Source organism: Triturus cristatus, chromosome 10, assembly GCF_964204655.1.
Source record: "Triturus cristatus chromosome 10, aTriCri1.1, whole genome shotgun sequence".
NCBI classification, from domain to species: Eukaryota; Metazoa; Chordata; class Amphibia; order Caudata; family Salamandridae; genus Triturus; species Triturus cristatus.
Window position 1 is genome coordinate 148,328,142 of NC_140593.1, and position 24,073 is coordinate 148,352,214.

General features: G+C 42.5%; 1 protein-coding gene across 3 annotated transcripts in view; it reads left to right on the forward strand.

Annotated features, from left to right (window-relative positions):
- The window catches only part of TOPBP1 (DNA topoisomerase II binding protein 1), a 377,252-nt gene that overhangs the window by 211,575 nt on the left and 141,604 nt on the right, over positions 1 to 24,073 (forward strand). For 2 of the 3 annotated variants that reach the window (XM_085630675.1, XM_085630676.1), the window contains exons 15-16: positions 5,989 to 6,162; positions 11,994 to 12,106. In XM_085630675.1, coding sequence (XP_085486801.1) covers positions 5,989 to 6,162; positions 11,994 to 12,106 — 287 coding nt within the window. The remainder of the gene's footprint in view (positions 1 to 5,988; positions 6,163 to 11,993; positions 12,107 to 24,073) is intronic. The other variant, XM_085630678.1, reaches the window with a different exon arrangement.

The following is a 24,073-nucleotide window of genomic DNA, read 5'->3' on the forward strand; positions in this document are numbered from 1 at the left end:
GTTCCTCATCTTTCGTTTTCTCTCTTTTCTGTTTCACTGCTTTTTCGCACACTGTTCCCATACTCTCCACAGTTTTGTTTGTGATGGCTCCGCATTGTGGCCCGAAAAAGTTCTCAGAAGAAAACCGATGTCAGCGCGCCGGGGTGTGGCTTATGTGACCTCGTTGACATTACGTCCGCGGACGACGACAGGGCGGAGTCGCGTGGTCCCACCCCCCGGCGCGCAGGGATGCTGGGGCAAAGAAAGTTTTCCGGGTCCAGTCTCACGCCTGGGGGTAATTCTACGTTAAGGAATCTGCGGCTAGAATCGTCTCTACCAGATCGTTACCGAAGGTATGTAAATTGTACATTAAGCTTTTCAGTAATTTTCTGTTACTCCGATGAGTAAGAACTCTGGGGCCTGCCCTCCTTACCCCAGCTCCTAGTCCTCTGGTCTGGGATCTCTCAACAGCAGCCCCCATGGCGCTCAAACCACCTGCCTGCACTCATCACTTCCAACCCGCATGGCCACTTGGGGGTCATCTGTGTACCTTTCAGCAGTCAGTAGTAGCACATCCTAGGGCACCTACAACAAGATCTTGTTCACAGAAGTTTCAGGGGAATACTGTCTTCCAAGTATTGTAAGACACCTGAAACTTTTATCAAGATTCTCCACTTTCTTTGGACTTTCTGGTAACCAAGGTGGTCAATTGCGGCTTTGTTCTGCTTAGGGTCTTTAAAAGAATCCTGCCTTGTTTAGATTGCCATCTGTACATTCCTGTGGTAAATGCTTAAAGTCACTTAAGCTTAGACTCTGTGAACTCGGTCTATCAGACTTCTCCAGTTAAACTGGTCCAATGCCTCCAGTAATCCAGGTTGGAGCGGTCCATGTATTTTAAAACTTCTCCAGGTGCAAATATATCATTCCGGTTCTGAGGTCACTATTCTGGTTACCCATATACAACAGACTCCTCTTTAAGTCTATGAATGTATCTCCGAAAACTACTACATTTTAGCCTCCAAATTCTTCTGGCACATCCATACCAGGATGATGTGCTCCGCAGATCTTTACTATTGGCGCAAAAAGACCAAACTTGTTTCCAATGATGACAGTCCTTTTTCTGTTGGTGCGCTTAGCCGTTGAAACTCTGTACTTATACACTTATGGTTTGAAACGTTTCTATCCGTTTTTAGAAAAATGTTGAAAACTTTGCTTTTTAATTCGTAGCTATAATCTTGTATTTCCTTACAGTGTAGTTAATTAGGTTGTGTGATTTTGATAGTGCCAATGAGCTTATGCGTACAAGCCTGTTCACCTGTGAGTGGAAGGAGAACGTTTTTGTCATGCGATCCTAGGAATCATGGAAAATAGCAGAAATTAGGCATGTATCAAGGAGCAGGAAATAGGTCATAACTTAATTTTGAGATGGGGGTCAGTGCAGTAGTGCAAAGGTGGAAGTTGTCATCAGGGGTCTCATGAATCACGTTGCTGTGTTACAGGTAACGGGGACCAGTTACACATTTGAGAAGTTTGCTAGCACCCAGATATGTCACCCTCCAGCACTGTTACAGCAGTAATGTCCTGGAATGGTAATGTTGCAGCAAAGCTTGCCCATAGCCAAGAGCTCAACCTTTCTAAGACTTCAACTAATTTACATAGATGTGTGAATGTCAGACAGGAAGGAAAAGTAATTTATGCTATGGAAGTAGCAACCTGCTGAAACCTAGAAATGTTAGCAATACTCCCTCTGGATGCTCCCAGCACTGTAACATTAAGCCCTTTGGCCCATAGGCACATTAAAGAAATGCTAATCTTAAGCATTGTTTTCTCTGCAGTGCTCTTAGAGCACAGGACTGCGCTCAGGTTGCCTGAAATAAACTCTACGTCTCTGCATTATACTTGGTAACACAGCAACCTTGTTTCTAAGCAACAGTAAATCACATGTATTTCAACAAACCATTATAGCTTGGTAGGTTTACAAATCGCTTGATCCCAACAACCTACTATGTAAAATAAATAATAGTAATGTTTGATTACCGCCGGTTACCTGCAGTATATATCTTTTCCTTCAAGTGTGTATGCTACAATATCTGTAATTAAATGTCCGCCTTAACGATACACAGTCCTTCCTAGCTTAACTTCTTTTCCAAAAATGCTCAATCTACTTAATCTGACACGATTCTCCCTTATATGACTAGCTGTTATCAGTCTGTAGTGATGAAGATATTTGTTGATATGTTGTGGAATCAATCCTACGTAAAGTCCTTGGAACTCTGCCGGCCTTATCTGTGCTGTACAGAACTGTAAGAAAATTGAATAAATGAAATACTCATCCCCACTGTTTAGACGCATTAGGAGCTTATATCTAAAAATAGGCAGCACTCATATAAACTTGTGTGCAAGCAGGGCTACTCTAGGACATGGGGACCTACGCATACATTAGGGGATTATCCTCCCGAAGGAGAGTTAGGGCGAAGGCTAAGGATGGAAACTTGTCCTCTATTCCATGCTCACACACCACTGAGATCCAAACACAGTATATCACATGTCAGTCTGAGAGTCTGTAACATAAGCAAACAGAGCAGGGTCATTTAACCAGGAGAACTGGATCATTAAACATGTGCTATCCACTAGGGGCTCCTCTGCATGTCTCAGTCCTGCATGTTTTTGGTCTTGCGAAGTACTCAGCCCTAGACAGTTGATCCTGGTTATACCTTTTTGTTGAGTTTAAGAAACATAATAAGAGAAATCAGGATGGCCTTCACTTCAGAGTTGGACCAGAAGGTTGAGTCACTTTTGATGTTGTGCTTTTGAAAGTACACACGTCATATGTTCACCTTGAAATAGTCATGGCACTCCCAGCGCGGCATGAGGACCCCATTTGGTCCTAGTCCTAATCAAAAGACTGATCGGATTTTAGCACAGAGTCCAAGGCGGTTTCTTACCCTGGAACCAGACACCAGCTGTCGCCAACTTTGTCTCCCCAAAGCATAATGCAGTTGCTTCGGCTACTTATGGAGGTGAGAGATGTTGTGTACCACCTCTTTCGGAGTCTAGAAGCTTGTTATGTGGGAATCAGAGACGACACGTGGCGCACCATCTAATTCACTTGAGGTACTAGTACACTGGTAAGAAATATGCCAAGTCGGACAGAATACATTAACTGGGTGTTTATGCAGTTGATGATGTTAGTAAGGACTTTAAAGTAGGAATGTGCGAAATTTGCATAATTTACTTTTGCGTAATTAAATGAAGTTATGGCAAAATTAGGATGAATTAAGTGCAATGCATAACCGTCATTTTGCTCTATATATTAGTGTGAAGTGCATCCTTGTATCAATTTGCAGCGTGAGGATAAATTTACGCAAGGGCACCACGATCAACAGCTGTTTGTGTTCTGTTTTTCCTGTTCTTTAAATCTTTACAGTGAATTTCATTATTCGCGGTAAAGTTTAACTGTGGACGGTGCATAATTACACAAAGTGACAAAATGGTGGAATTTCATGTAAAAGCCCGAAAATTTCCAGAAGTAAGCAAATTATTCCAGCGTAAATTACATTTCACCCTGGCATACTTTATGGCCTACTATTTCTGTTCGAAGCATCGATCTCTATAAATGATGCAGTGAAACAGGGAAAAAGGAACACAAAAAAATGTGTACCTTGAATCACAGTACTCCTGCTTTGGTATCTTTCATAGATTCACACGTGATCTATCCCTTCCTTGGCAGGTAGCGAACTGGCACACTGTGATTTATAATCCAATGTGGCCTCTAACAAAAGGGGAACAGAGCTTGGGGCCTATCCAGTGTGTTGGAGAAGGTGGCAAAGTGAACAGTCTACAGTGTTAAATGTAGTTCCTTTTACACTTTTGTGTAGAATGTGGAGAGGATTTCTAGCATGCCAAAGGTGGCATTTAAATGCTATGGATCTATAAAAAAAAAATACCAGTGTTGAAGAACTACAGTGATGTACATAACTTATGTATGTTGTGCAGCATACCAAAGGTAAGAGAAAGTTTGACTTTGAATATAGATGCACAACAATACCCAAGTTGTTAAGAAGATGCTTCAGTGGCACAGGAAGATTACCTCCTTGATATATAATGTCCAGGGTAGATATAATGTCGCTTGTGTTGATAAATAATTTGCCTTGGATAGCCTTTGGTGTATATTTGTTAAGAACAACCTATGGTTGTGAAAGACGTTAAGCTATAAAGCAGGAATTAGGCGCATTTGCTGTGCAGTATTCGAAGGCTACCACTAATGCTATGCACCCATTACTGTAGGGTTATTGAGGTTTTTCGTGTCTTAAAAAGATCTAAACAAAATGAAACTGCAGTTTGGTACTTTATCACACTATATGTAAATCGGCATGTTGTGTAGAGTCAAAAATTAATATGAGAAGAACTGTCGTGTTGTTTGCAGATGGGACCCTTTATTGCAGTCTTTCTTGCATTCGGGATTGTTCAACTCATAAAGTAAGGTGAAAATCAACTAGAATGGATTCTGAGATGTTTTGAAAAATAATTTTGTAGAATTGTAGGGTTATTTGATAATTCAGCTCCAACATACATATGAAGGGGCAGTAAGATTTTAGTTGGGGATGCAACACATAATGCATTCCTTAACTCTTGAATGAAAAGTATCTATAATATTTCCCTGCACAACGACTTCCCTATTCATCATTAGATAAAAACATATTTGGTGTAATTTAAACATTTAGAGCATTAAATGGAGATCCTTTCAAAGTTAAGATAAAGGAAAATAAATGTTTGGCAAATTACCAGAATTTTCATTATTAGGATGTCTTGCCTGAATGTTGTGTTAAGCTATAATCTGCTTCTTTTGTATAGTTTATTCACAACAGTATGGTGTTGAAGTTTGAAGCACATGATAGGCCCCACAGTAAATTTGTGTGTTCACAATACGATGACGTAATATGGTCTCTTGGCCAAGCAGAGTAATATATCGACAGACGTGAGCAGCTCATTCAGTTCCCTTGGCTTTAAACGCCCTTAGCTTGATAAGTAACCAAGTGATAAAACTTTCTGGAGCTATGTGCATCAGGCCATCTACATTTGGTCACAGGTCCACTGCTTAAACGTCTTGGCTACCAGCAAGTTAATGATGGAGTGGATGGAGTCCTATGCCAGCTACAATTGACATCATTTTACGGCTGCAAACATGCAAAAGTGTGGCCTCACTGCTAAAATAGCAAGACTTAGGGCCTTATTTAGAGTTTGGCAGATGGGATACTCTGTCAGAATGTGACAAATATTGTGTCCGCATTGTGTCTGCAGTATTACACGTTCCATAGGCTATAACACTCTTGTATTAACGGCGAATGAGACTGCTTCCACATTTGTGCTGGATTATTCCATTCACCAAGTTCTAAATGAGGCCTTGTAAGGCCTTTAGTCTTTCTATTTTGACGGTTCGTGGTTAAGTTAGAAGTGAGGGCTGTAAATCTTTTAATTTCCCTCCCGTTTAAAGTGTTAAGTTGGTTGTTTAAACAGATAATGTTTAGCTCTTCTCCCCTGACTTCTTTCTTAGGAGTTGCTTCCCAAAAAACAGTCCTTTCTGGATCACAAAGATCAAAGCACTCAATAGATGCTGTACAATTTACATCTGAATTGTAGAATGCTGACCCCACCATTTTAAATTGGTCACATTTGCTGTGTCAGTTTCCCATTAATCCGTTTACTAGGATTAACACAACTAGAATGGTTTACTGTTTTGCATTGTTAGTAGCTGCATGACTGGACTTCTACTAATTTATCCTTCCCAGGAAACTCTATATAATTGTGTGATCCTCCACCAAAAGCATAGTGCTGCACACGTACAGACCCGCTGAAGCCAATTCAGTGCGTTACTTGGCTCCAGACAGTGGTTTTCTGAAGCTCAATAACAAGTTCTCATTTGTCTTTGACAAATGTTGTCAAAGTATACTCTGCAAGAAGTAACCACTGCAAAATAGGAATATTAAGCCTTGTCTTTTCATTTGGTAGGACGCTCTTGCAGCTTTGCAAACTCCTGGGGGTCCTCAACAGCGGGCAGGGAGCCTGAGCACACCCCTGTCAGAAGTCATTGGAAGAAATATGAAGGTTGCTCTAGCAAATAGCACCCGTAATGCAGCTGCGCTCTCTGCCAGTCCTATGCTGAGAGCCCCAGAAAAAGAAAAGGTAAGTTAAATTGTGATATTTTATGAAATATGTATTAAGGTTCAGGTTACCACCCGATTTCAATCGCAATGAATTTTCTGCAAATTACATTTATGAAAGCCAGCACACGTAACTGTGTCTTTTTGTAATGCCTAGTTCTGATTTTGTTCCAGTTCTTTTATTATTTTATTTTGTTACTCTTTTTGGTCTGAAAAGTTTAGTAAGTCTGACTATAGAGAGCAAAGAGAGCAGACAATGCAATAAACAATACAGATGAAGGCTCAAAGCAGTATGCAACAAAGCTCACCGGTTGTGGTCTTGAGTGTTAGCAGCTCATGTGGTGGGATGGCACTGCTGAGCTGGATCAGCTTTGCAAGATGTTAGTGGCCAATCAGAAAAGGGAACTTTGTCTTGAAGTTCTGAATGAGATGTTTGTGAGATGGGGGTTAATTTGATGGTTCTGCTTGCATCCTGTGTAAACCTAAAATGATCCCATTCTACACACAACTAGTAAATCTGGACTTTTTGTGGCAAATTACTTTTCTAGTCTCTCTCTCTCTCTCATACCCCCCCCCCCCCCCCCCTAACCAATCAGACAGCCAGTGCTGAGGCGTGGATCTTAGTGTGGTGTCAACTCTTTATTATGACACAGCCATTTGAGCGTATGCATAACTGAGATTAAATTCCTTATTCAAAAGATGGCCTTCATGGTAATTAGAAGGTAATTATAATGTTGAGTGTCAGCAGTGTGAGTGAGGTGAGGGTATCTTAGCAGACTAGTTTAAAATCAATTCTACTATGACAAAGATATTCTTAGAATAAATCAGAAATTCACACCTGAAGTATTATCTGACTTGCATCTAAACCAAAGGATGTGCCTGCTAGTATTTTTCAAGTCAACCAGATCAGAGGCGGAGCAAGCGTTACTTAAGCTGGACTTGAAGTGGATGCTACGCTACTGTGCGGAGAGGACTGCGCCGAACGAAGGACAACTCAACCGTTTGCCAAGCCCAGGATAGAACAGGCTGTTGCCTAAGCCCCTACTGCCAGTTGGAGATTAAACTGCAACAGGGTCACTTAACAGAAAATGGGCTGACAACATTCAGGCCATATGACAGATCACTTGACAAGAGGGATTACCATGCCGCTGCCATGCGTTTGCAAGGTGCTACGTGATGGTCTTCTCTGCCCTGTGAGCGTTACTGTCTGGATTCTGATATTGGAGGCCGATATTGTAGTGGAAGAGGTGTGGCGCAGCGGCCAGGGTGACTGACTCTGGAACCCAGGGTCTCACGGATTGATCCCCGGCACTGGCGGCAGATCAGCCCAGCACCATGTGACTCTGGGCAATAGCTCGCTTAGTCTTCCCGACGGCCCCCAGCTCCTTGACACCTTCGGGTAATTGTTTGCGCTTTACAAATACTGGACTGGACTGGACTGGACTGGTAGTGGGCTAGGCAACCTTTTATGTAAGGAGCTATTCTTCGACCACCTCTTGGGTACTCCTGCTTAATATTCTATTCAGATAGCATTTGGAACTGTTAAAGAATAACAAGTTACTTCCCTGTATTGATTGCTCTTCAGCACTGGTCTCTTATATAGGTTCAGATGTGTGCATCCCAGTCTCCCGGGTGAGTTGCTTGCTCTTTGTTACTGCATGTTTGATTCTACATGCCACACAATCTAGGCAAGGGAGTTTCCTGAGGGATGCCATGAATAAAAAGTAAGCTAACTTGACTCTGTAAAAGAGTCCCTCAGGGAATTTCTGTTTAAAGATATGATTTGTTTGTTTAATTTTTACCGGAATATTCACATCTTGACTTTGGGGGAAAAGTCAAATAGGATTTGAATCCATAAAAGATAGACATGCTGGAGAACCTCTTTGTAGGTATGTAACTTATTTCTGTTCTATATAGGCTAAGTGCTTGGTGAATAAAAAAATAGAACAATGTCTTACAACTTTGATGCATCGTGGTTTACGTGTATGTTTTGATCCCATGTGTTGAAGGCTACTGATTGAGGAAGGCCATCCAATGAGGTATAGTTCGGCTGCCTGTAATGTGTTTCTTTGTTTTGGGAGGGGGGGGGGACATTTTATTGATTTTACAACTCGTGAGAGAAGTGGCGCATCGAGCGTGGTTCAAGTATACAGTGCAGTAACACATTGTAATACAGTGAAAAGGCAGTGAAACTATCACATTACACTAGTCCCCAGAACCACAGACAATATTATAGCAGGGCTTTGTCCGATTTTCCTGTTTGTGCATTGAGAGTGTCCACACGTCGGAGTCCCGTTCCATTACCATTATCCCATGGCCCGTCTGTGCAGGGCTCTAGCTATATCCCTCTGTACTCTTGTCAGATCTTAAAGTGTTTCTGGGGGTAGCCACGTGACAAATATATCAGACGTTCCAATCCCATGTAGTGAGCCATGCCCTTGGCTCAAGTTCCCACAAGGTTGGCCGCTGTCTCCTTCCAAACCCAAACATGTCTCTTTCAGTGACATTTAAGGACAACCAAAGAAGCACCCTCTGATAGCGTGTTTCCCCCAGATCATCTGTGATATGAAGAAGGATAAGTTTAGGGTCCCTGGGAATGTCTCATCCCAGCACCCTCTTGAGCCGCCCCAGAACACTAACCAAGAAGTGGGCCAACACTAGGCAGTGCCAAAATGTGTGGGGTAAGTCTCCCTGTGTGTCATTGCACATCAGGAAGTTCCTCTTGGGGGATCAGGCCTATGCAATGGAGCCTGGCTCTAGTTAAGTACACTCTGTGAAGCACTTTCAGTTAAATTAATCTAAATTGGGAGGCTACAACAGCCTCTCTGGGGGCCTCTACCGCCTCTCTCCAATCGTCATGGTCTTATTGGCCCAGTTCCCCCTTTCATGCCCACCATCGAGTCTGGTACATTGCGCAATATCACTTTGTATATAACCTGGACTGTTATTTATAATTAGAGAAGGTACTTTTAGCGCTTACTGCCAAGTGCCCAGTAGCTTGTAAGGTGAGCGTAAAATTGGATGTTTGTAGTTTTTATACATTTCTAATGGAGGCATATTGGTTATGGGGAGTAGCATCAAGATATTAGTGGGATGAGTATCTGTTCCTGTTAATGAATCTTTGGGAAAGTGCCTAGATTGAAGTGACAAATAGCCACTTATAGATGCCTGGGATTAAAGAAGTGCCATGTGGACACAAAAGGTTAGCTAATAAAAATAGAAAGGACCAAACCAAAGTAGAACAAACAGGATTGCTCCTAAAACAGACTCACTGAACTCCTTCAAGGGGCATACATAGAACTGTCTCTAGATTCATCAAGGGGGCTGGGTTCGAATATGCCTTTTTGCATAGTATTATGAGTGTATCACCATAGTGCTCATCAAAGGAGGTGAAGGTTCTATGGCCTGTTACAGGGCACAGCACTAGTATTTAGCAACCTGAAATGTCAGCAGCCAGAGGATGATGGCAAATGGCATCGACCAGCTTCAAATGTGCGGACATTGTTGTTGAATGAAGGGAAAATAAAATGTCACTTCACCTTGAATTGGCTTTTACATCTGGATGCTGTAGCACAGATCCGAAGCAATACTTCCATGAGATGACAGCTATTGTGTCCATCAGAAACTGGAAGTAATTGCCTCATGAAATATATAGCAGTGCAAACGTAGTTAAACAAAGACAGTGTTTGAACCAAACCACGGAATACATAGAAAGGAGCAGAGAGTATGAACAAGGTTGAACTCTAACTTCACAAGGTAGAGCACTCGTGATATACGAAGTTGTGTCATGAATGTGTTCATGAATTGCAGAAAATGTACAGGGGACCCAGGGCCAATATTTTCTGTACATAGTCTGAAGCACAGGAGAGGGGCATGGTAATTAAATTGCAGACGATATGCAGTGGCCAGAAGTATTGAATGACAGCTCCTGCTGGTCAGCTAGTCTCTGGCTGATTTTGTTGGGATATTTACCAACCAAACTGTCTTTTTAAGACTATGTGCACATAGTGTATTTTCAAGCTACCCAAAACTCGCATCTCTTCGGAAGGCTCTTCCTTTCTTGCCCATTTCTATTTTTGACTTTGTTGTGGTTGTTTGTGTTCTTTCACTGCTATAGCATTGCAATTCTGCCTTTGGGTCCCTGCTTACTAGGTGTCAGAGTTGCAGCAATTGTAGAAACTGTCCATTTAACTGGGATGCGGCTCAAGGAAGTTTGATCTTGTAATTTCAGCTTACCTGGCGCCCTCTGCCCCCCAAGGAAGTACAGCATCCTTTGGGTCCCTTGTTTTGCCATTGTGTCCTCAAAGAAACTGGCCTTTCCTTTATGACAAACGTGGTGGTGGTGTCACACATAGGTCACTTTGAATGACTAATTATTTTCCAGGGCTATTAATATAAATGAACGTGATGCAAAGGCGTGGCATTCAAGGTATTGGCCCATCAGCTCTGAAAGGCCCTCACTCTGGTACTTTTCTCTTTTGGGACTATTTTTAATTTTGGAGGAGCATATAGGCCTTCTTCTTCTGCTAACCCTCTGCTCCTTACCTTGCCCTCTCCCCCTTGGCTTCTAGTGCTAAGAAGCGTTCAAGTGGACATGTGTTTTATACATGTGAAGTCAAGGTAATTTAGGTAGCGGTGGATCACTGAAGCACAACGTACCTGTACAGGTAACCTGAAGTACTTGAAGAAAGGTATAAAGAAGTAAAGCACCGGAGCATAAGTAATGAAACCCAAGAGACTAAATGATTAGTACAGATGTAGAAAAGACTTGACATGAGGCTGAAGTGAGGGAACCTGAAGGACAGGAACTGAAGTGCTCCAGCATAAGGCAGAGTTATAGGAAGTCCGGTGAAGGACTGAGGATTTTGGGCAAAAACTGCAACAGCACAGAAAGTCATGTCTCTACTCCCGGTGGAACATATACTGCTTCAGTCTATGTGTAGGGGGAGCAAGATCAAGAAAACTTGTAAAGGCAAAGCATGCCACAACAGAGTCTGTCTGAAAGCTTAGATAGAATGGCAAGTGCTGGCAGCAGGAGCACTAGAAGCAGGTAATAAACCCTTGCAGAATGATTTAACAGAGCACAGCAGCATGTTTTGCAAGGATAAAAAATGCACACAATAGAAGAACATGATATTCTGTTTTCTTATTGCTTATAAGAGTTAATTCCAAGGTATGCTCACATGGAATTTCTGCAGCTGTACACACACTGTATACTAGTAATATCCCACCTTTCTTCCATGGCCTGTAACGTGTCAAAACTGATAATTTGGAAGAGAACCTAGTAAAGGATTGTAACCCATTCAATTGTGCCCAAGGATCTTTTGAGTGGCATAGACTTAGATGCAGAATGTTTAAGTGTCAAGTCTGTCTAAAATTTATGTCATTTTACTGACAGAAATTCTACTTGGTCACCAGCTTACTACAAATATTTACTTTAAATGTTTGCAAATAGTATACCTCAAATTCGAGATATGCTAGTAACATTTCTAATTTTTAAGACTAACATTAAGAGGGCACAGAATAAAGTTGCTTGCAAGTAACCATATCTCATAATGCTCACTTAAGTTAAACAGTTTTGATGTACTATTGATTGTATTGGCATTTGACTAGTTATTGAATGTGATTTACAAAATCATTCATGGAACTATGATTTAAGACCCAATTGGAAATTACCATTTTCCCTCTTTGAGCATCTACTGAGATCAGCAGGGAGTCCGGCGCATCCTGCAAAACCAATTTAAAACGCTAATGCTTTGCAAATAAATCTTTGGAATGTAAACATTTGCTAACTGTTAAGCTGTAGTATGAAGACAGTTTACTTCCGTTAAGTTGATGTTTTCTTTATCTAAGCAGGAAGAAGACCCCGGCCCTCTTGCTGACGTTGTAATTTGTGTCAGTAAAAAGCTAAGCAAGAAGCAGGGTGAGCTGAATGGTATTGCAGCCTCTCTTGGAGCAGATTACAGGTACTAAACACCACTGAGATTCATTTTCGGTACTGTACTTGTTGCATTGAATTCGAACAGAAGTAAAATGAACATGTTAATGAAAAGCGTATAATGTACTTGGTGTGTTTCAAATAACCTCGAACTCTGTAACCGGTGTACATCTTTGAATTCTATTTACCATTCGTAGTAAATGCAAACATAACTTTATAGATCCTGAAACAGTTTGCTAAACAACTTGGATTATTAGGATACAGACATATACTAAACAAATTAATACTAATCGAATATGAGCATATTGTTTTTATGTGGTTTACAGATGTTACAAATCATTTCTCAGAGTTACAGTTCACGCTTAACTCAAATGCTGTTACAGAAGTACAATAAAACAGCGTGTTTCCTCATGGCACTGTGTGATGGCAACTCATTCTAATGTCCTTGATACTTTTTCCCCCCACCAAATGTGTGGTTTATACTGTATCCAATCTAGGATTTCACACCGGAGAGATAAAACATAACGTGTTCAGTTGTTTTACTCATAAATGGTACATTCAGTGATTTTCTTAATAATAACCTGTTGGACCACCTGGTGTTTAGCACTTCCCAGTTGGTCTAAAATGTATGCAACAGTATGTGGTGTAGTGAAGTCATTATATATAGTTTTCTCAGTCATAGCTTCATGAACATAACTGCTCCAATTAGACACTGGCAGTATTCATTACACTGTGTCCTACCCTCATTTTCACAGCACATAAATTGAGTGTGAGCCATGTAAAAACAGGCCATTATTTTATCCCATTAGTTGAAGTCGGACCCCAGAGTAGGAAGGGAGAAAGGGTTACTAGGACCCTAATGAGTAGAGTAGGACTCAGTGTAATGAATATTAACTCTAAGTAGTCAGAACATTACCTTACCCATGCCAGTCTTACATTATTGCGGTATTTCAAGCAGTGGACTCCAATTCATGATCTCTGCGAGTCTTCTGGTTGCAGAAAATTATTTAGGTAGGGCAGTGACACTCTGTGGGGAAAAAAATGGGCATTTGGAATAACAGAAAACCTTTATTTGAAAGCCATAGCGCCGCGGCAACAACAGTTCAAACAAGCATTGGCATAGCCAATGGGTCTCGCCTTTGGGACCTTATAAGTGTTTAGCCATGCAACACTTGATGTTGTTGCACCAAGGATATTGTGCTGGATAACTAAACACTTATAAGGTCCCACAGGCGAGACCTATTGGCTATGCCAATGCTTGTTTTTAGAAAGGTGGCGGTTTACCCTCCCCTGAATGTGCGATGTGGAGCTGGCCTATCATGCAGACTGACACTGTGAGAGAGAGAGTTCCACCAGTTTTTAAAGAACCAAGTTCGAGTCTGACGGAAGACTCAAACAATCTGCGATTCTGAGCAAATCACTTACCCTCCCAGTGTCTAAAACATTTTTTTTTTTATGAATGTGTCGGTCTATAATGCAACTGGTGCTCTAGTAAAGCGCTCTGATACCTTTGTGTCAAGTCCGCGCTATATAAAACTTCAAAAATTAATATAATCCTATTGGGATTCATTTCTGAAAGGCAGGCGGACCTGCATGAAGGCGATGAGGGCAGATTCCCCTGTCATATCTTGACCATCTTTGCATAATACGCACGTTGTGTATCAACCTTCCCAGCTGGCAGGGAGGAATGTGAACGGAGCCCCTTGTTACCATCCAAGAAGACTATTGAAGTCTTTTTTAAGTTTCATCAAATCTTAGGAAGAGTGGGGCGCGCCTCCTCAAAAAACACATGGCTCTTGTATCCCAGCTCTTTTGTGCAAGACCACGTCACAGGGTTGGCACGGACGCACCTCTGAGAACCCCCAAAGAATATTTCTAAGAAGTCTCTCCGTTCAAACTGTGTCAGACCATAGCAGGCATCAAAGATTCAATACTGAACAAACCAAAGTACGTCTTTCACAGCCCAGGCGAAAAGGCGAATGCCATAAAAGACACAGGCGCCTGCTCCGTGTCATGAGGCTTCTCCATTGACCCACCTCCCGCTGCTCCTCTTCCAATGTAAGCGCTTTCTGAAACACTTGAATTGTCGATTTAAATTATGTACGAGGAGGAGCTGGAGCTGTGGGTGAGGGCCAGAGAGGCAGATCAGCAAGGCGCTCTGATTCGCCCGTCTGCGCCAAGATGCGAGTGGCTCCTTGCCAGGTGTGACACTCTGTCTCCGCAACTCCGGTCCTTTTCATTCTGTGATGTGTGTGATTTGCGTTTTAACACTGTAAGCAAGAGGCTCCACAATTCCAGCATGCGCAGCGCTGCTGGATGTATAGCTACGAAGAGCTGAAAGCGTAACAGAAGACATGGGCCACTTGGCGGCGGCTATATGGCTCAGTTTAGAAGTAAAAAGCCAGCCTGAATGAAAAGAGCAGGCTGCAGGACAATCCACGCGGGGTATGAGAGAGACAACCAGGCAGAACAAGCTCGCGCGCCTCGCGCTCCAAGTAAAAAGAAAAAAAAGTTTGACGAGAGGCAGCAGGGGGAGGGGAGAGAGGGGGCCTGCACCTGTTTCCCTTGCATTTCCCTTGCGGGAGCGAGCAGGGGCACCATATGTTTGCAAGTTAATTACAAATATATGGTGTCAAAGCTCGCTCCCGCAAGGGAATCGCCAAACGTGCACGCGTTGCCATGGAAAGCAATGCAACGCGTGCATGTTATTAGGGCAAAAACTGAATTGATTCCAAAAGGTCTCTCCTATGCAGCGCATGCGCGCTGCGTAGGTGGGACCTAAAAAGCGCTAAGAACTGTCCACAATTCAGAAGTATGCAGGCAGGAAAATAAGGACATGATGCAAAGTTGCAAGCATGTCTGAAAAGCCAGCGCTCTACAGGCAACGCCAAGAACGAGACTCTTCTCTGATGTTTACATTTTGACAAGCAATATGATATATTTGATCACAAACCTGCAGGACTGATATTTGGCTACCAGTACAGATTAATATTGGAAAAAGGAATAGCGGACTAGATGTGCAAAGCTTCATTCCAGTCGCAAACCCTCAGGTTTGCTAAATCAGAGGATTTGCCACAGAGTATACTGAATCAGTCTAGTGATTTGAAAAACCTTTTCCGAATCACTTATGGATTTATTAATGATTACTTATTCACATAATCTGTGTATCAATTTTTTGCGACCAGAATTCTTGTCACAAACCATTGACAAGGTTCTGACTTCCAAGTTGGGGTGGGAACTGATTCTGAAAGGGGAAGCTGTTCCATTTGGATACCTTCCCCTTTGAGAATCATGGTAGCAACGTCAAGGGGAGTAGGCTGTGGTCCACAGGACCACTGTCTGCTCGCACTGCAGTTTTTCAAAATGTGAAAACTTTTTTTTTTTTTTTAGCAGTCCTGTTTCCTTAAAGAAACTCGGCTGCAATAAAAAATAAAAAACAGTTAAAAAAAAAATAATACTTTCATCGACATGGTGGTATTATGTCCCTTCCAGGCAACCATCCTGTAAATGGTGGCAATCAAAGGGAGTCGTAATTTACGACCTGCTTAATGACCATTAATTAGTCGGGTCATTCTGCAACCCCCTCTGAATCCTTATTTTGCAAATTATCTATTAGTATATTGGTTGGTTCACAAAATAAATTTCTGTTTGAAAAAATGTTTATGCCAATTTGCGACCAGTACAATAGCATGGCTGGGCCTTGTTCCTTAGAAGTTTACACAAAGAAAATCCAGTTGCCATGTGTCGGAAGTGTGTCCACATTTTTCTCCTGAATGAACTTCTTAAGCTCTCTTATCTGCCATAACAGAGATTATACCCTTGTTTACATTTCTATTGACTGTTTCAGTAAGGCTACTACAGTAGGGAGCATATAAAGGAGTATTTTTATTGTTCAATAATATTGTTAGAAAATAATTCTGTCATTTTTCAAGACCTAAATTGCACACCATTATCAGTGCTGCTACAAGCTGAAAAGTCCTATATGAACAGTTCCTAAGAAACTCCACAACTATTGCGGGTGGTTGCTCCTTAATGACTCTCCACTGCACCCATTTGGAGTAATAGTTCATCAGAGAACTCAGACTATGGTAAGAGCATAAATGTTGCCATGTCCCTTCAGGGAAGGATTCTGAAATCAACTGCATTTTGCAACTTTTATAAGACTAATCAGATTTGGAACAATTGAAATATGCCTTGACAAAACCAAAGACCATCTCAACTAGGTACAGTCACAAAAAAACGATCTTCTTAATTTTATTGTTTGTCTCTTTAGGAAGCTAGGCTTCTTTGCGGATTTCGCCCTTCTGTTTGCCCCCATTTGAACCACTAGATGCTGTTCTTTTGACTCTGACAGTGCACTGAAGTCTGCTAACCAGGCTCCAGTGTCTGCGTTCTTCCCTTAAAAGCAAAGTGTCTAATTTTAACCCAATGGCAAGGACTTTAGCACTCTTGTAAGACTATAGTAAATGGTACCCCTGGTACTTAGGGCACATGAGTACTAAAGAGGGTCTCTAAGGGCTGCAGCATGTCTTATGCCACCCATACAAAAATCACATGCAGACTACCACTGCAGAATGCGTGAAAGGGTGCAGCCCTCTTGAAAACAACATTGCACACTGCCTGTATGCATTGACCATACACTGCATGTACTATATGTAAGTCACCCCTACAGCGGGCCTTAAGATCCTAAGGCAGGGTGCATTATATTACATGTGAGGAAATATCTGCATGAGCGGATATACCCCAGGGAAGTCTAGTTCTATTACTAGATATCGTAAGTTAATATGGAAGCCATCTTAAGTATATGTACTGGCCACTGGTCATTATGAGTTACCCAGCAAATAATGGCATTCCTAAAAATAATGGTGTTATGTATCAAAAGGGGTCGGAACCTTAGAGACATGCTTGTCCACACTAGACCGAAGAACACATCCCGGCCCAGAATTGAAGGTCTGCTACCACCAGTACAGGGTCATCACCCCTGTGGCAATTGTAGCACATGCCACCTCACAAAAAGAAGCAAACATATTACATTCCGTAATGGCGATGAATGGGACCAGAGAAGCTTCACTAATTGCAATAGCAAAAATGTGGTCTACTTAATCACCTGCCCATGCGGTCTTGAATATGTGGGGATGACCACCAGACCGATCAAAATACGTGTTGGTGAACATCGCAGCAATGTCAGATGTGGGAGGAGTACTACCAAAATGTCCAGCCACTATATCTCCTGTGGCCATGGCATTAATGATCTACAGTGGACAGTGGTTGAACAATTGGGCAGCGAACATGGCCTCCTAGAAAAAGAACAGCGTTGGGTTTTCCGTCTGGGGACCCATATTTTTGGATTAAATGATGAAATACCATGGAACCAATTCCATGTTTGAATATTCTGATTACTAACTGATCATATATCAGCAATGAGTTTCTAACCTCAGCAACTTTTTTTCTTTTCCTTTACCATGGTGAGGTGGGCCTGTACCTCCATCTGCCCCCTTGGGTGTTGTTTTTTAACCATCATGCATATCTTGCACCTTACCTGGTTTTCCCTGCTTACAGTATCTGTGAGCCCCTCACTTCAGCAGCCCCTCGCCGATTTTTGGTGAGGGGTGCATTAGCTACTGCCTGCCCCCTTGTTATTCTTTGAGCCATTTTTACACCTTGCTCTTTACCGGTATCCTCACCCATTCAGGAGGTTGTGCATGGTCAGTTAATCATCGGGTCCTGGGTTAATTACTCCCCCGAGCTGGCGTTATTTTACTTGTAGCCTCACAATATTTATTAGGCACAGATCTTAATTTTTCTTCAGTCGGCGCCACAATATTTTCATTATCCGTATTTTTATTTTGCCTCCACACGAATTTTAATCTACTAACCATTACGCGCAGGCATACGCATCCGACACCTATACCCTTGGGGCCTTTACCATTCGCTCTGGGCTCTGTCAGTCTATCACTGCGACCCGACCGGTTTACTTCCGGTTCCGGGTCCTCACACGCAGAGCTAGCGGGTCTTCTCGCATTGGTCGAGTCACCTTCTTTGGCGCGCTAACCGTAATTGATGTAGGTATTTAAACCCCGTTCCCTCCAGCACAGTTCCATCGACGGAGCCGACCGGGGTGGTTCATTTGGCAGGACATTGTTCCATGTAGTCGTAAGTACGGCACAGCCGGCTGGTATAGGTATTGTTAATCATGGCAGTGTCTTTTGTGTGACCAGTGGGCTACATTTTTCTCTCCCGTTCTTTCCATCATATAGGTAGCCTATTGTGGCACTTCCACCACTCGGTCCATGAGCTCATGAGGTTATTTTATCTCTTTACAGCAAGTATGTTGTGTTTTTGATATGTTCTACTGGCATGGATAAACCCCTTGAATATTGCGGGATCACAGGAATGCGGTTCCATTCTGAATAGAGCGTGTGTTTTATGTTTTCTGTATGTAATGTCTGATGTTTGTGTCCATTTGTCACACAGTGCCTTCACCTCAGATCACGTGGTAACGTTATGGATAGCGTTAAGAGGAAATTACTTTTCACTTCCTTTTCAGATCACTATTCTCACACGATGGATTGTTCATCTTCCCACGTGACTAATGTCTTTTTATCTCCCCTTTATGTTTGTTCCTTTAGGTCAATAGGATTATGTAAGACCTATTGAGGCATTACTACTGTGTGGAGGTTATTTACTTCCTTTTTTCATTAATTCATTCACTAGTCTTCTTTTTTACACATCACTGTGAGTTTTAGGAAGGGATACTTAAGGTCCTGACGAAGAAGCATGGGGAAGCTTCGAAACATGTCGACACCACTAGGAGGCATAGCTCATTGAGGCATACACCCTCCTCCCCCTCACCTTTTATTAATACCAGCTCAAACGGCAGAATACATTTTCCTTAGACAAGAGAGCCAGGTATTTTTTAATTCACTTTTCCATCCACTCCTGACCCTTCCTCTCACACCCTTGCATCACACATAGCCGTCTCAGTAATAACAGTGCTCCCACGCAAACGTAGGTCGTAGCACGCCCCGTCCCGTAGAGGGGCGGGAAGACCCCTATGATGAAGCATGACACCAAGGGCCCTTTTGGTGTGTGAGGGGTATTTAAACTACTGATGTGTATTCTCCACGACTGTGGGATACATATTGTGTAAACGGGAGGTTCCTGACATACTATACCCGTGGGTGGATCCCTATGTTTATGTACGCTTGACTGGGAGGAAGTATCCACCTCCACCACTCGCTGAGTGGTACCTCTCTACTCCCCTCTTTGTTCCTTTTCCTATGATTTGCATATGGCCATGTCTGAACTGGGGTGGCAGAGTGGGCTAAAGAACGGTGATGGATTAAACCCAGATCAGTTGACTGGGGGTGAGTGCTTGCAATGTTCAACACTCCGTCCAACATGTCCTTTGGTTTTTGCTTTGTTCGCCATAAGTTGGCAGGGTATGCTCAGACGTGAGTCCCTTGCTCACTTTGCCACTGGATTCAAGCAAGCCTGGCTGAAGACTGCTGATATGCCAGAAACCGGTCATAGGAAGCTTGTTTCCGGTCCAGAGAAGACATGGTCTGGCAGTTCGGGCTGGACTGTTCCCATGAGGCACAGGGTCAGACTGATTTGCATATGGCCATGTCTGAACTGGGGTGGCAGAGTGGGCTAAAGAACGGTGATGGATTAAACCCAGATCAGTTGACTGGGGGTGAGTGCTTGCAATGTTCAACACTCCGTCCATCATGTCCTTTGGTTTTTGCTTAATGTGCTCCCTTCCCACATGGAATCTAGAGGATCCATTTCTGAATAAAAGTATTCCATGACAGTCTTTGTCAAAGGGCTTCATGCAAAAGCAACAATGTTGTGTACTTCACTTCTCTCATCAAGCTTTTACATCGGCGTTGCAACTAGATCAACACCTCTGGTGTTTACCATAACTATGCACTTTTCAAATGTTATCAAAGCCAGTACCATAATAATCTTATTGTTTACTTTATGAAAATCATCAGACGTTTGCTAGGCTTACAAAAATTAGATTTTTTTTTTTGCTCGTGAGAACTTTCATGGAGGAAGTGCACATTGAAGAACTGGCAACCAAACTTGCAGAATGTTCACATAGTCCCAAAACCAAAGGAAACCGGTTTCTACTAGTATGTAACGGTACTTCTATTCTCACCCTAATAAGTGATTCTTTTGAATTTCTTCCTGCATCAGAAATTCAGTTCCCAAAGTACTCTACTTATTTACATAAATGATTATACAGACACCCGTAAGTCGATGTAGAGTACAGCTACGAGTTATAGAATAAGTTGTCCATGAGTCTTTGAAATACCAAGCCTACTGAGGAGAAACCAATAGGCTTGCCTTAATTACAGAAGGCAACATTTGGTGTTAGACAAGTAGTCAAGTGTTTTTGCTTTTCCTTTAGTTGATTTGATGGTAAACGGCTCTTAAATTGAGAGTTAAAAAATATTTCACCGCCCCCATAGCCTCAAACAGGCCTTGGGTTTTGTATAGAGGAAGACAGTTAATTAAAATGTGTTTATTTTAAAGATCTAAGATATGCACATTCTGAAAATTCCAGATTAGATTGTGCACTAGTGTGACCGACACCAACTCTGATGTTTCTATGGGTTTAAAAAAGTCCTTCTTTGCACATAATGTTCAGTATAACAGCTAATTCCTGTCTAATATTCAAAGGTTTGTTACATCTGCTTCACTCAAACTGCATTCTCTTAGAGCATAATTTATTCGAGAACCTTTGACTGTATCTAAATCTTTCCTAAATCATATTTGTTCCGAGTAAGAATTTGTGTAACATCCTGTTTGTATTCTAAAATGCATATAAGTGCTGAGTGAGGTACCAGGTCTTGGTGTCAAACCTGTTTCTAAATTGAACATCTATAGCAGAATATCTTAACTTATTGATTACCACAATATGAAAACGTTACTGTAAATCTTTGGTGCAACATATTTTCTCAAAAATGTTTCAAAAATAACAGTGTAAGCACAACCAGAATCTTCTAGAACTTTAAAAGGTAGGTTTTCAATGCAAATGTCACAAATAGGTGAAATATAAGGCCCTTTGTCAACTCCAAACTGAATCACTTCTGCAGACTTCTTAGTGTTCCAGATTTAGTGGACTTTTCATCATCTGTATGCTTAAAATCATATTGATCTCAGGAGTCAAGCTTTCACCTTAAATGCCCTGACTTATGTAAACATTTTAGAAACACGTGTGTAGATATTGAAAGATGACCAGTTTTTTTTTATGCTTCATTGTTAGAGCTATTTGGCAAAGAAGCACAGGAAGTATTTGAACATTTGCTTGCTCGTTTACTTTTAATGAATATTTAGAAGGGTTTTACTTCCTAAAAACTCATTTAATTTATGAATTTCATATTATATTGGAAAGCATACATATTTTTTCATGGTTTAAACTACGCAATAAACCTAGGGGGTTTTAATGTGGCAGCATTAAGAACTATAGCCTCCCAGTGGAAGTTGGATGGTATTTTGAATACCCCAGAAAACTTTCTGCCATTCAAAAGTCTACATCCAAGGAAACACACAAGTACTTGGCAGAGAAGTAAGCGTACGACAGGAAACACCAAGCAGAAGACTGAGGACCAGAAATGACACAATCAGTTAAGACTTGACTAGGAAGATCGTATAGTCAGGTTGAGGAAAACTTTCACAAAGCACACGCCATCATTTCTTTGACTAAGGATGACTGTCAATAAATTCCATACTTTGATAGCATGAAACCTTCCTCCCGCACAAGGGCAGTGTTACATACAGACTAAGGTGTACTCAACAACCAAAAGGGCCAGGAAGACAACTGCGAGGTCACTAGGCACTTCATTATGCTTATAGTCATCAAACCTTCATTTTTGACATTACTGAAAATGTGTACACGGGCCGGAAAGGCAGACCACTTACCAACACTCGCCTATCCATGGACATTTATTCACAAGAATGCCAGGACTAATAGATGTAATATTATGCATCATTTGGTCCTTATGATGTCACAGGTTTTCCTCCTTCCCACACTGTTAGACCCTCAGACGCAATGAACTATACACTACAGGATGTTGACCGAACTGTTTACTTTCTGTTCTACTGTTACCTTAATGAACCTGAGATTAAAGGTATCGAGGGCGATACCAGGATTACCAAAGAGTAAGATGGGGAAATCCACTTCTGTTCCTGGCTAACCCTAATTTATGTCCATGACTCATACTGTTGTCGTGTGTGTTCAGGTAGCCTGCCAATGATGAACGGGATGTTGACAAAGCCAATGCCACATCGTCAGTATGATTCCTGCAGAAACAGAAAAAACGGTGAGGTACCAGTGCAGCATAGTAAAAATACATCACAAAATAACACATCAAACCTGAGTCAACCAGGACACCACTATTCAAAGAGCTAACCCACCATCCACTTTTGTAGATATTTGACGGAGTAATGATCCTGGAGAAGGTAGGATTAAAGCCAGTCTCCAAATACTGTCCGGATACTGTACCCCCACACTCCAAGATAACGTTGGTGGTCTTGTCGGTCCTTCTGGGGGTCAAACCCTAGACTAGTGGAAAATCAACTGAAGATGAGAAGGAGAATCGCAAGGATAGTAAACATAACTGACTAATCATATTAGTTATAAAAAAAATTAACACTGATTGAGAACATCCAGGAACAAGTCTTAAAACTTAAAAAGACGACATGGCCTAACAGGAGGTAGCTGGAAAAAGACTACGTGGCCTAACAGGAGGTAGCTGGAAAAAGACTACGTGGCCTAACAGGAGGTAGCTGGAAAAAGACGACGTGGCCTGACAGGAGGTAGCTGGAAAAAGAACTGCCAAACAACTACGCGGCCTCTTGAAACTTAATGAAGGCTGTCCAGGGCTTTGACGGTAACATCTGCTGCCATACTAACCCGAGTGGTCTTCTGTTTGACACTGTCACAGCGCCTTGGCACAGTGGGATATCTTTTGTTTTGCAGCGTGAATCTTTCTGGATTCACTATGCTGTGCATTATTCCGCGATCTTGTGGTTGGGTCCGGATTCGTAGTCTTTTCTTTGTTTTTTTTAGTTTTTTTTGTAGCCCAGGTGGGCGTCGACGTACACCATTTGGTGCACCTCCCGTGACGTCGTCGTGCTTCCTGCGGAAGTCCCACCTTTGGGGCGCCATCTTCAGATTCTTTTTTCCGCCGTTGGGTCTGGATCGTCATCGGGAAGCTCCAGAATTACACTCGAAGGAAGAAGGAAGAAAAGCGAGTTTCGTCGATAGAAACACTAGAAGATATCAGGAAAGGAAAAGATTTCATCAGGAGCGCGAAGAAAGGAGGACCAGCGCCCTTTTTCTTCGACGGCCTTGGAGAATGCACGCTCAGAGACCCTGAGCGCAATGGACAAGACGCCATTCAAGTTCTGCCCAAACTGCCACCACAAGTTCGCGCAGAGAGACCAGCATCCGGTCTGCAACCTCTGCCTACCGGTCGATCACCAGAGTATCGACTGCAACGCCTGCTCAGCCTTCGCGCCGAAGACACTCAGGGTGAGAGAGCGGCAGAGAAGGGCCAACGCCAGCATGGATGGCAAGGGGAAGCCCCCGACGCTCTACGCTCTGGGCCTCTCCTCGGACGACGAGGACAACGTCGCCGAGACAGCCGAAAACTTCACGGTCGTAGAGACCGACAAGAAAAAAGAAGACGAGGTAAGAGAATCGTCGAGCGCAAAACAGAAAGTACCTCGACAACACGAGGGTGACTCGAGAAAATCTGAGTCAAAGTCCACGAAGGGAGCCCCGGCGCCGAAAACTTCGACGTCCAAAGGGGGAACCACGGACAAGAGGCCGAGCGGATCCTTAGATAAGGACTCCCTGGTGCCGAAAGACGCCGAAAGGCAAGGGTCGTCGAAAGCATCCCATGAAACGGGCCGATCGACGCAGAAAGAACGTTCGACGTCGACGCAAGTTTCATCGAAAAGACCCGCGGTCGACGCCGAA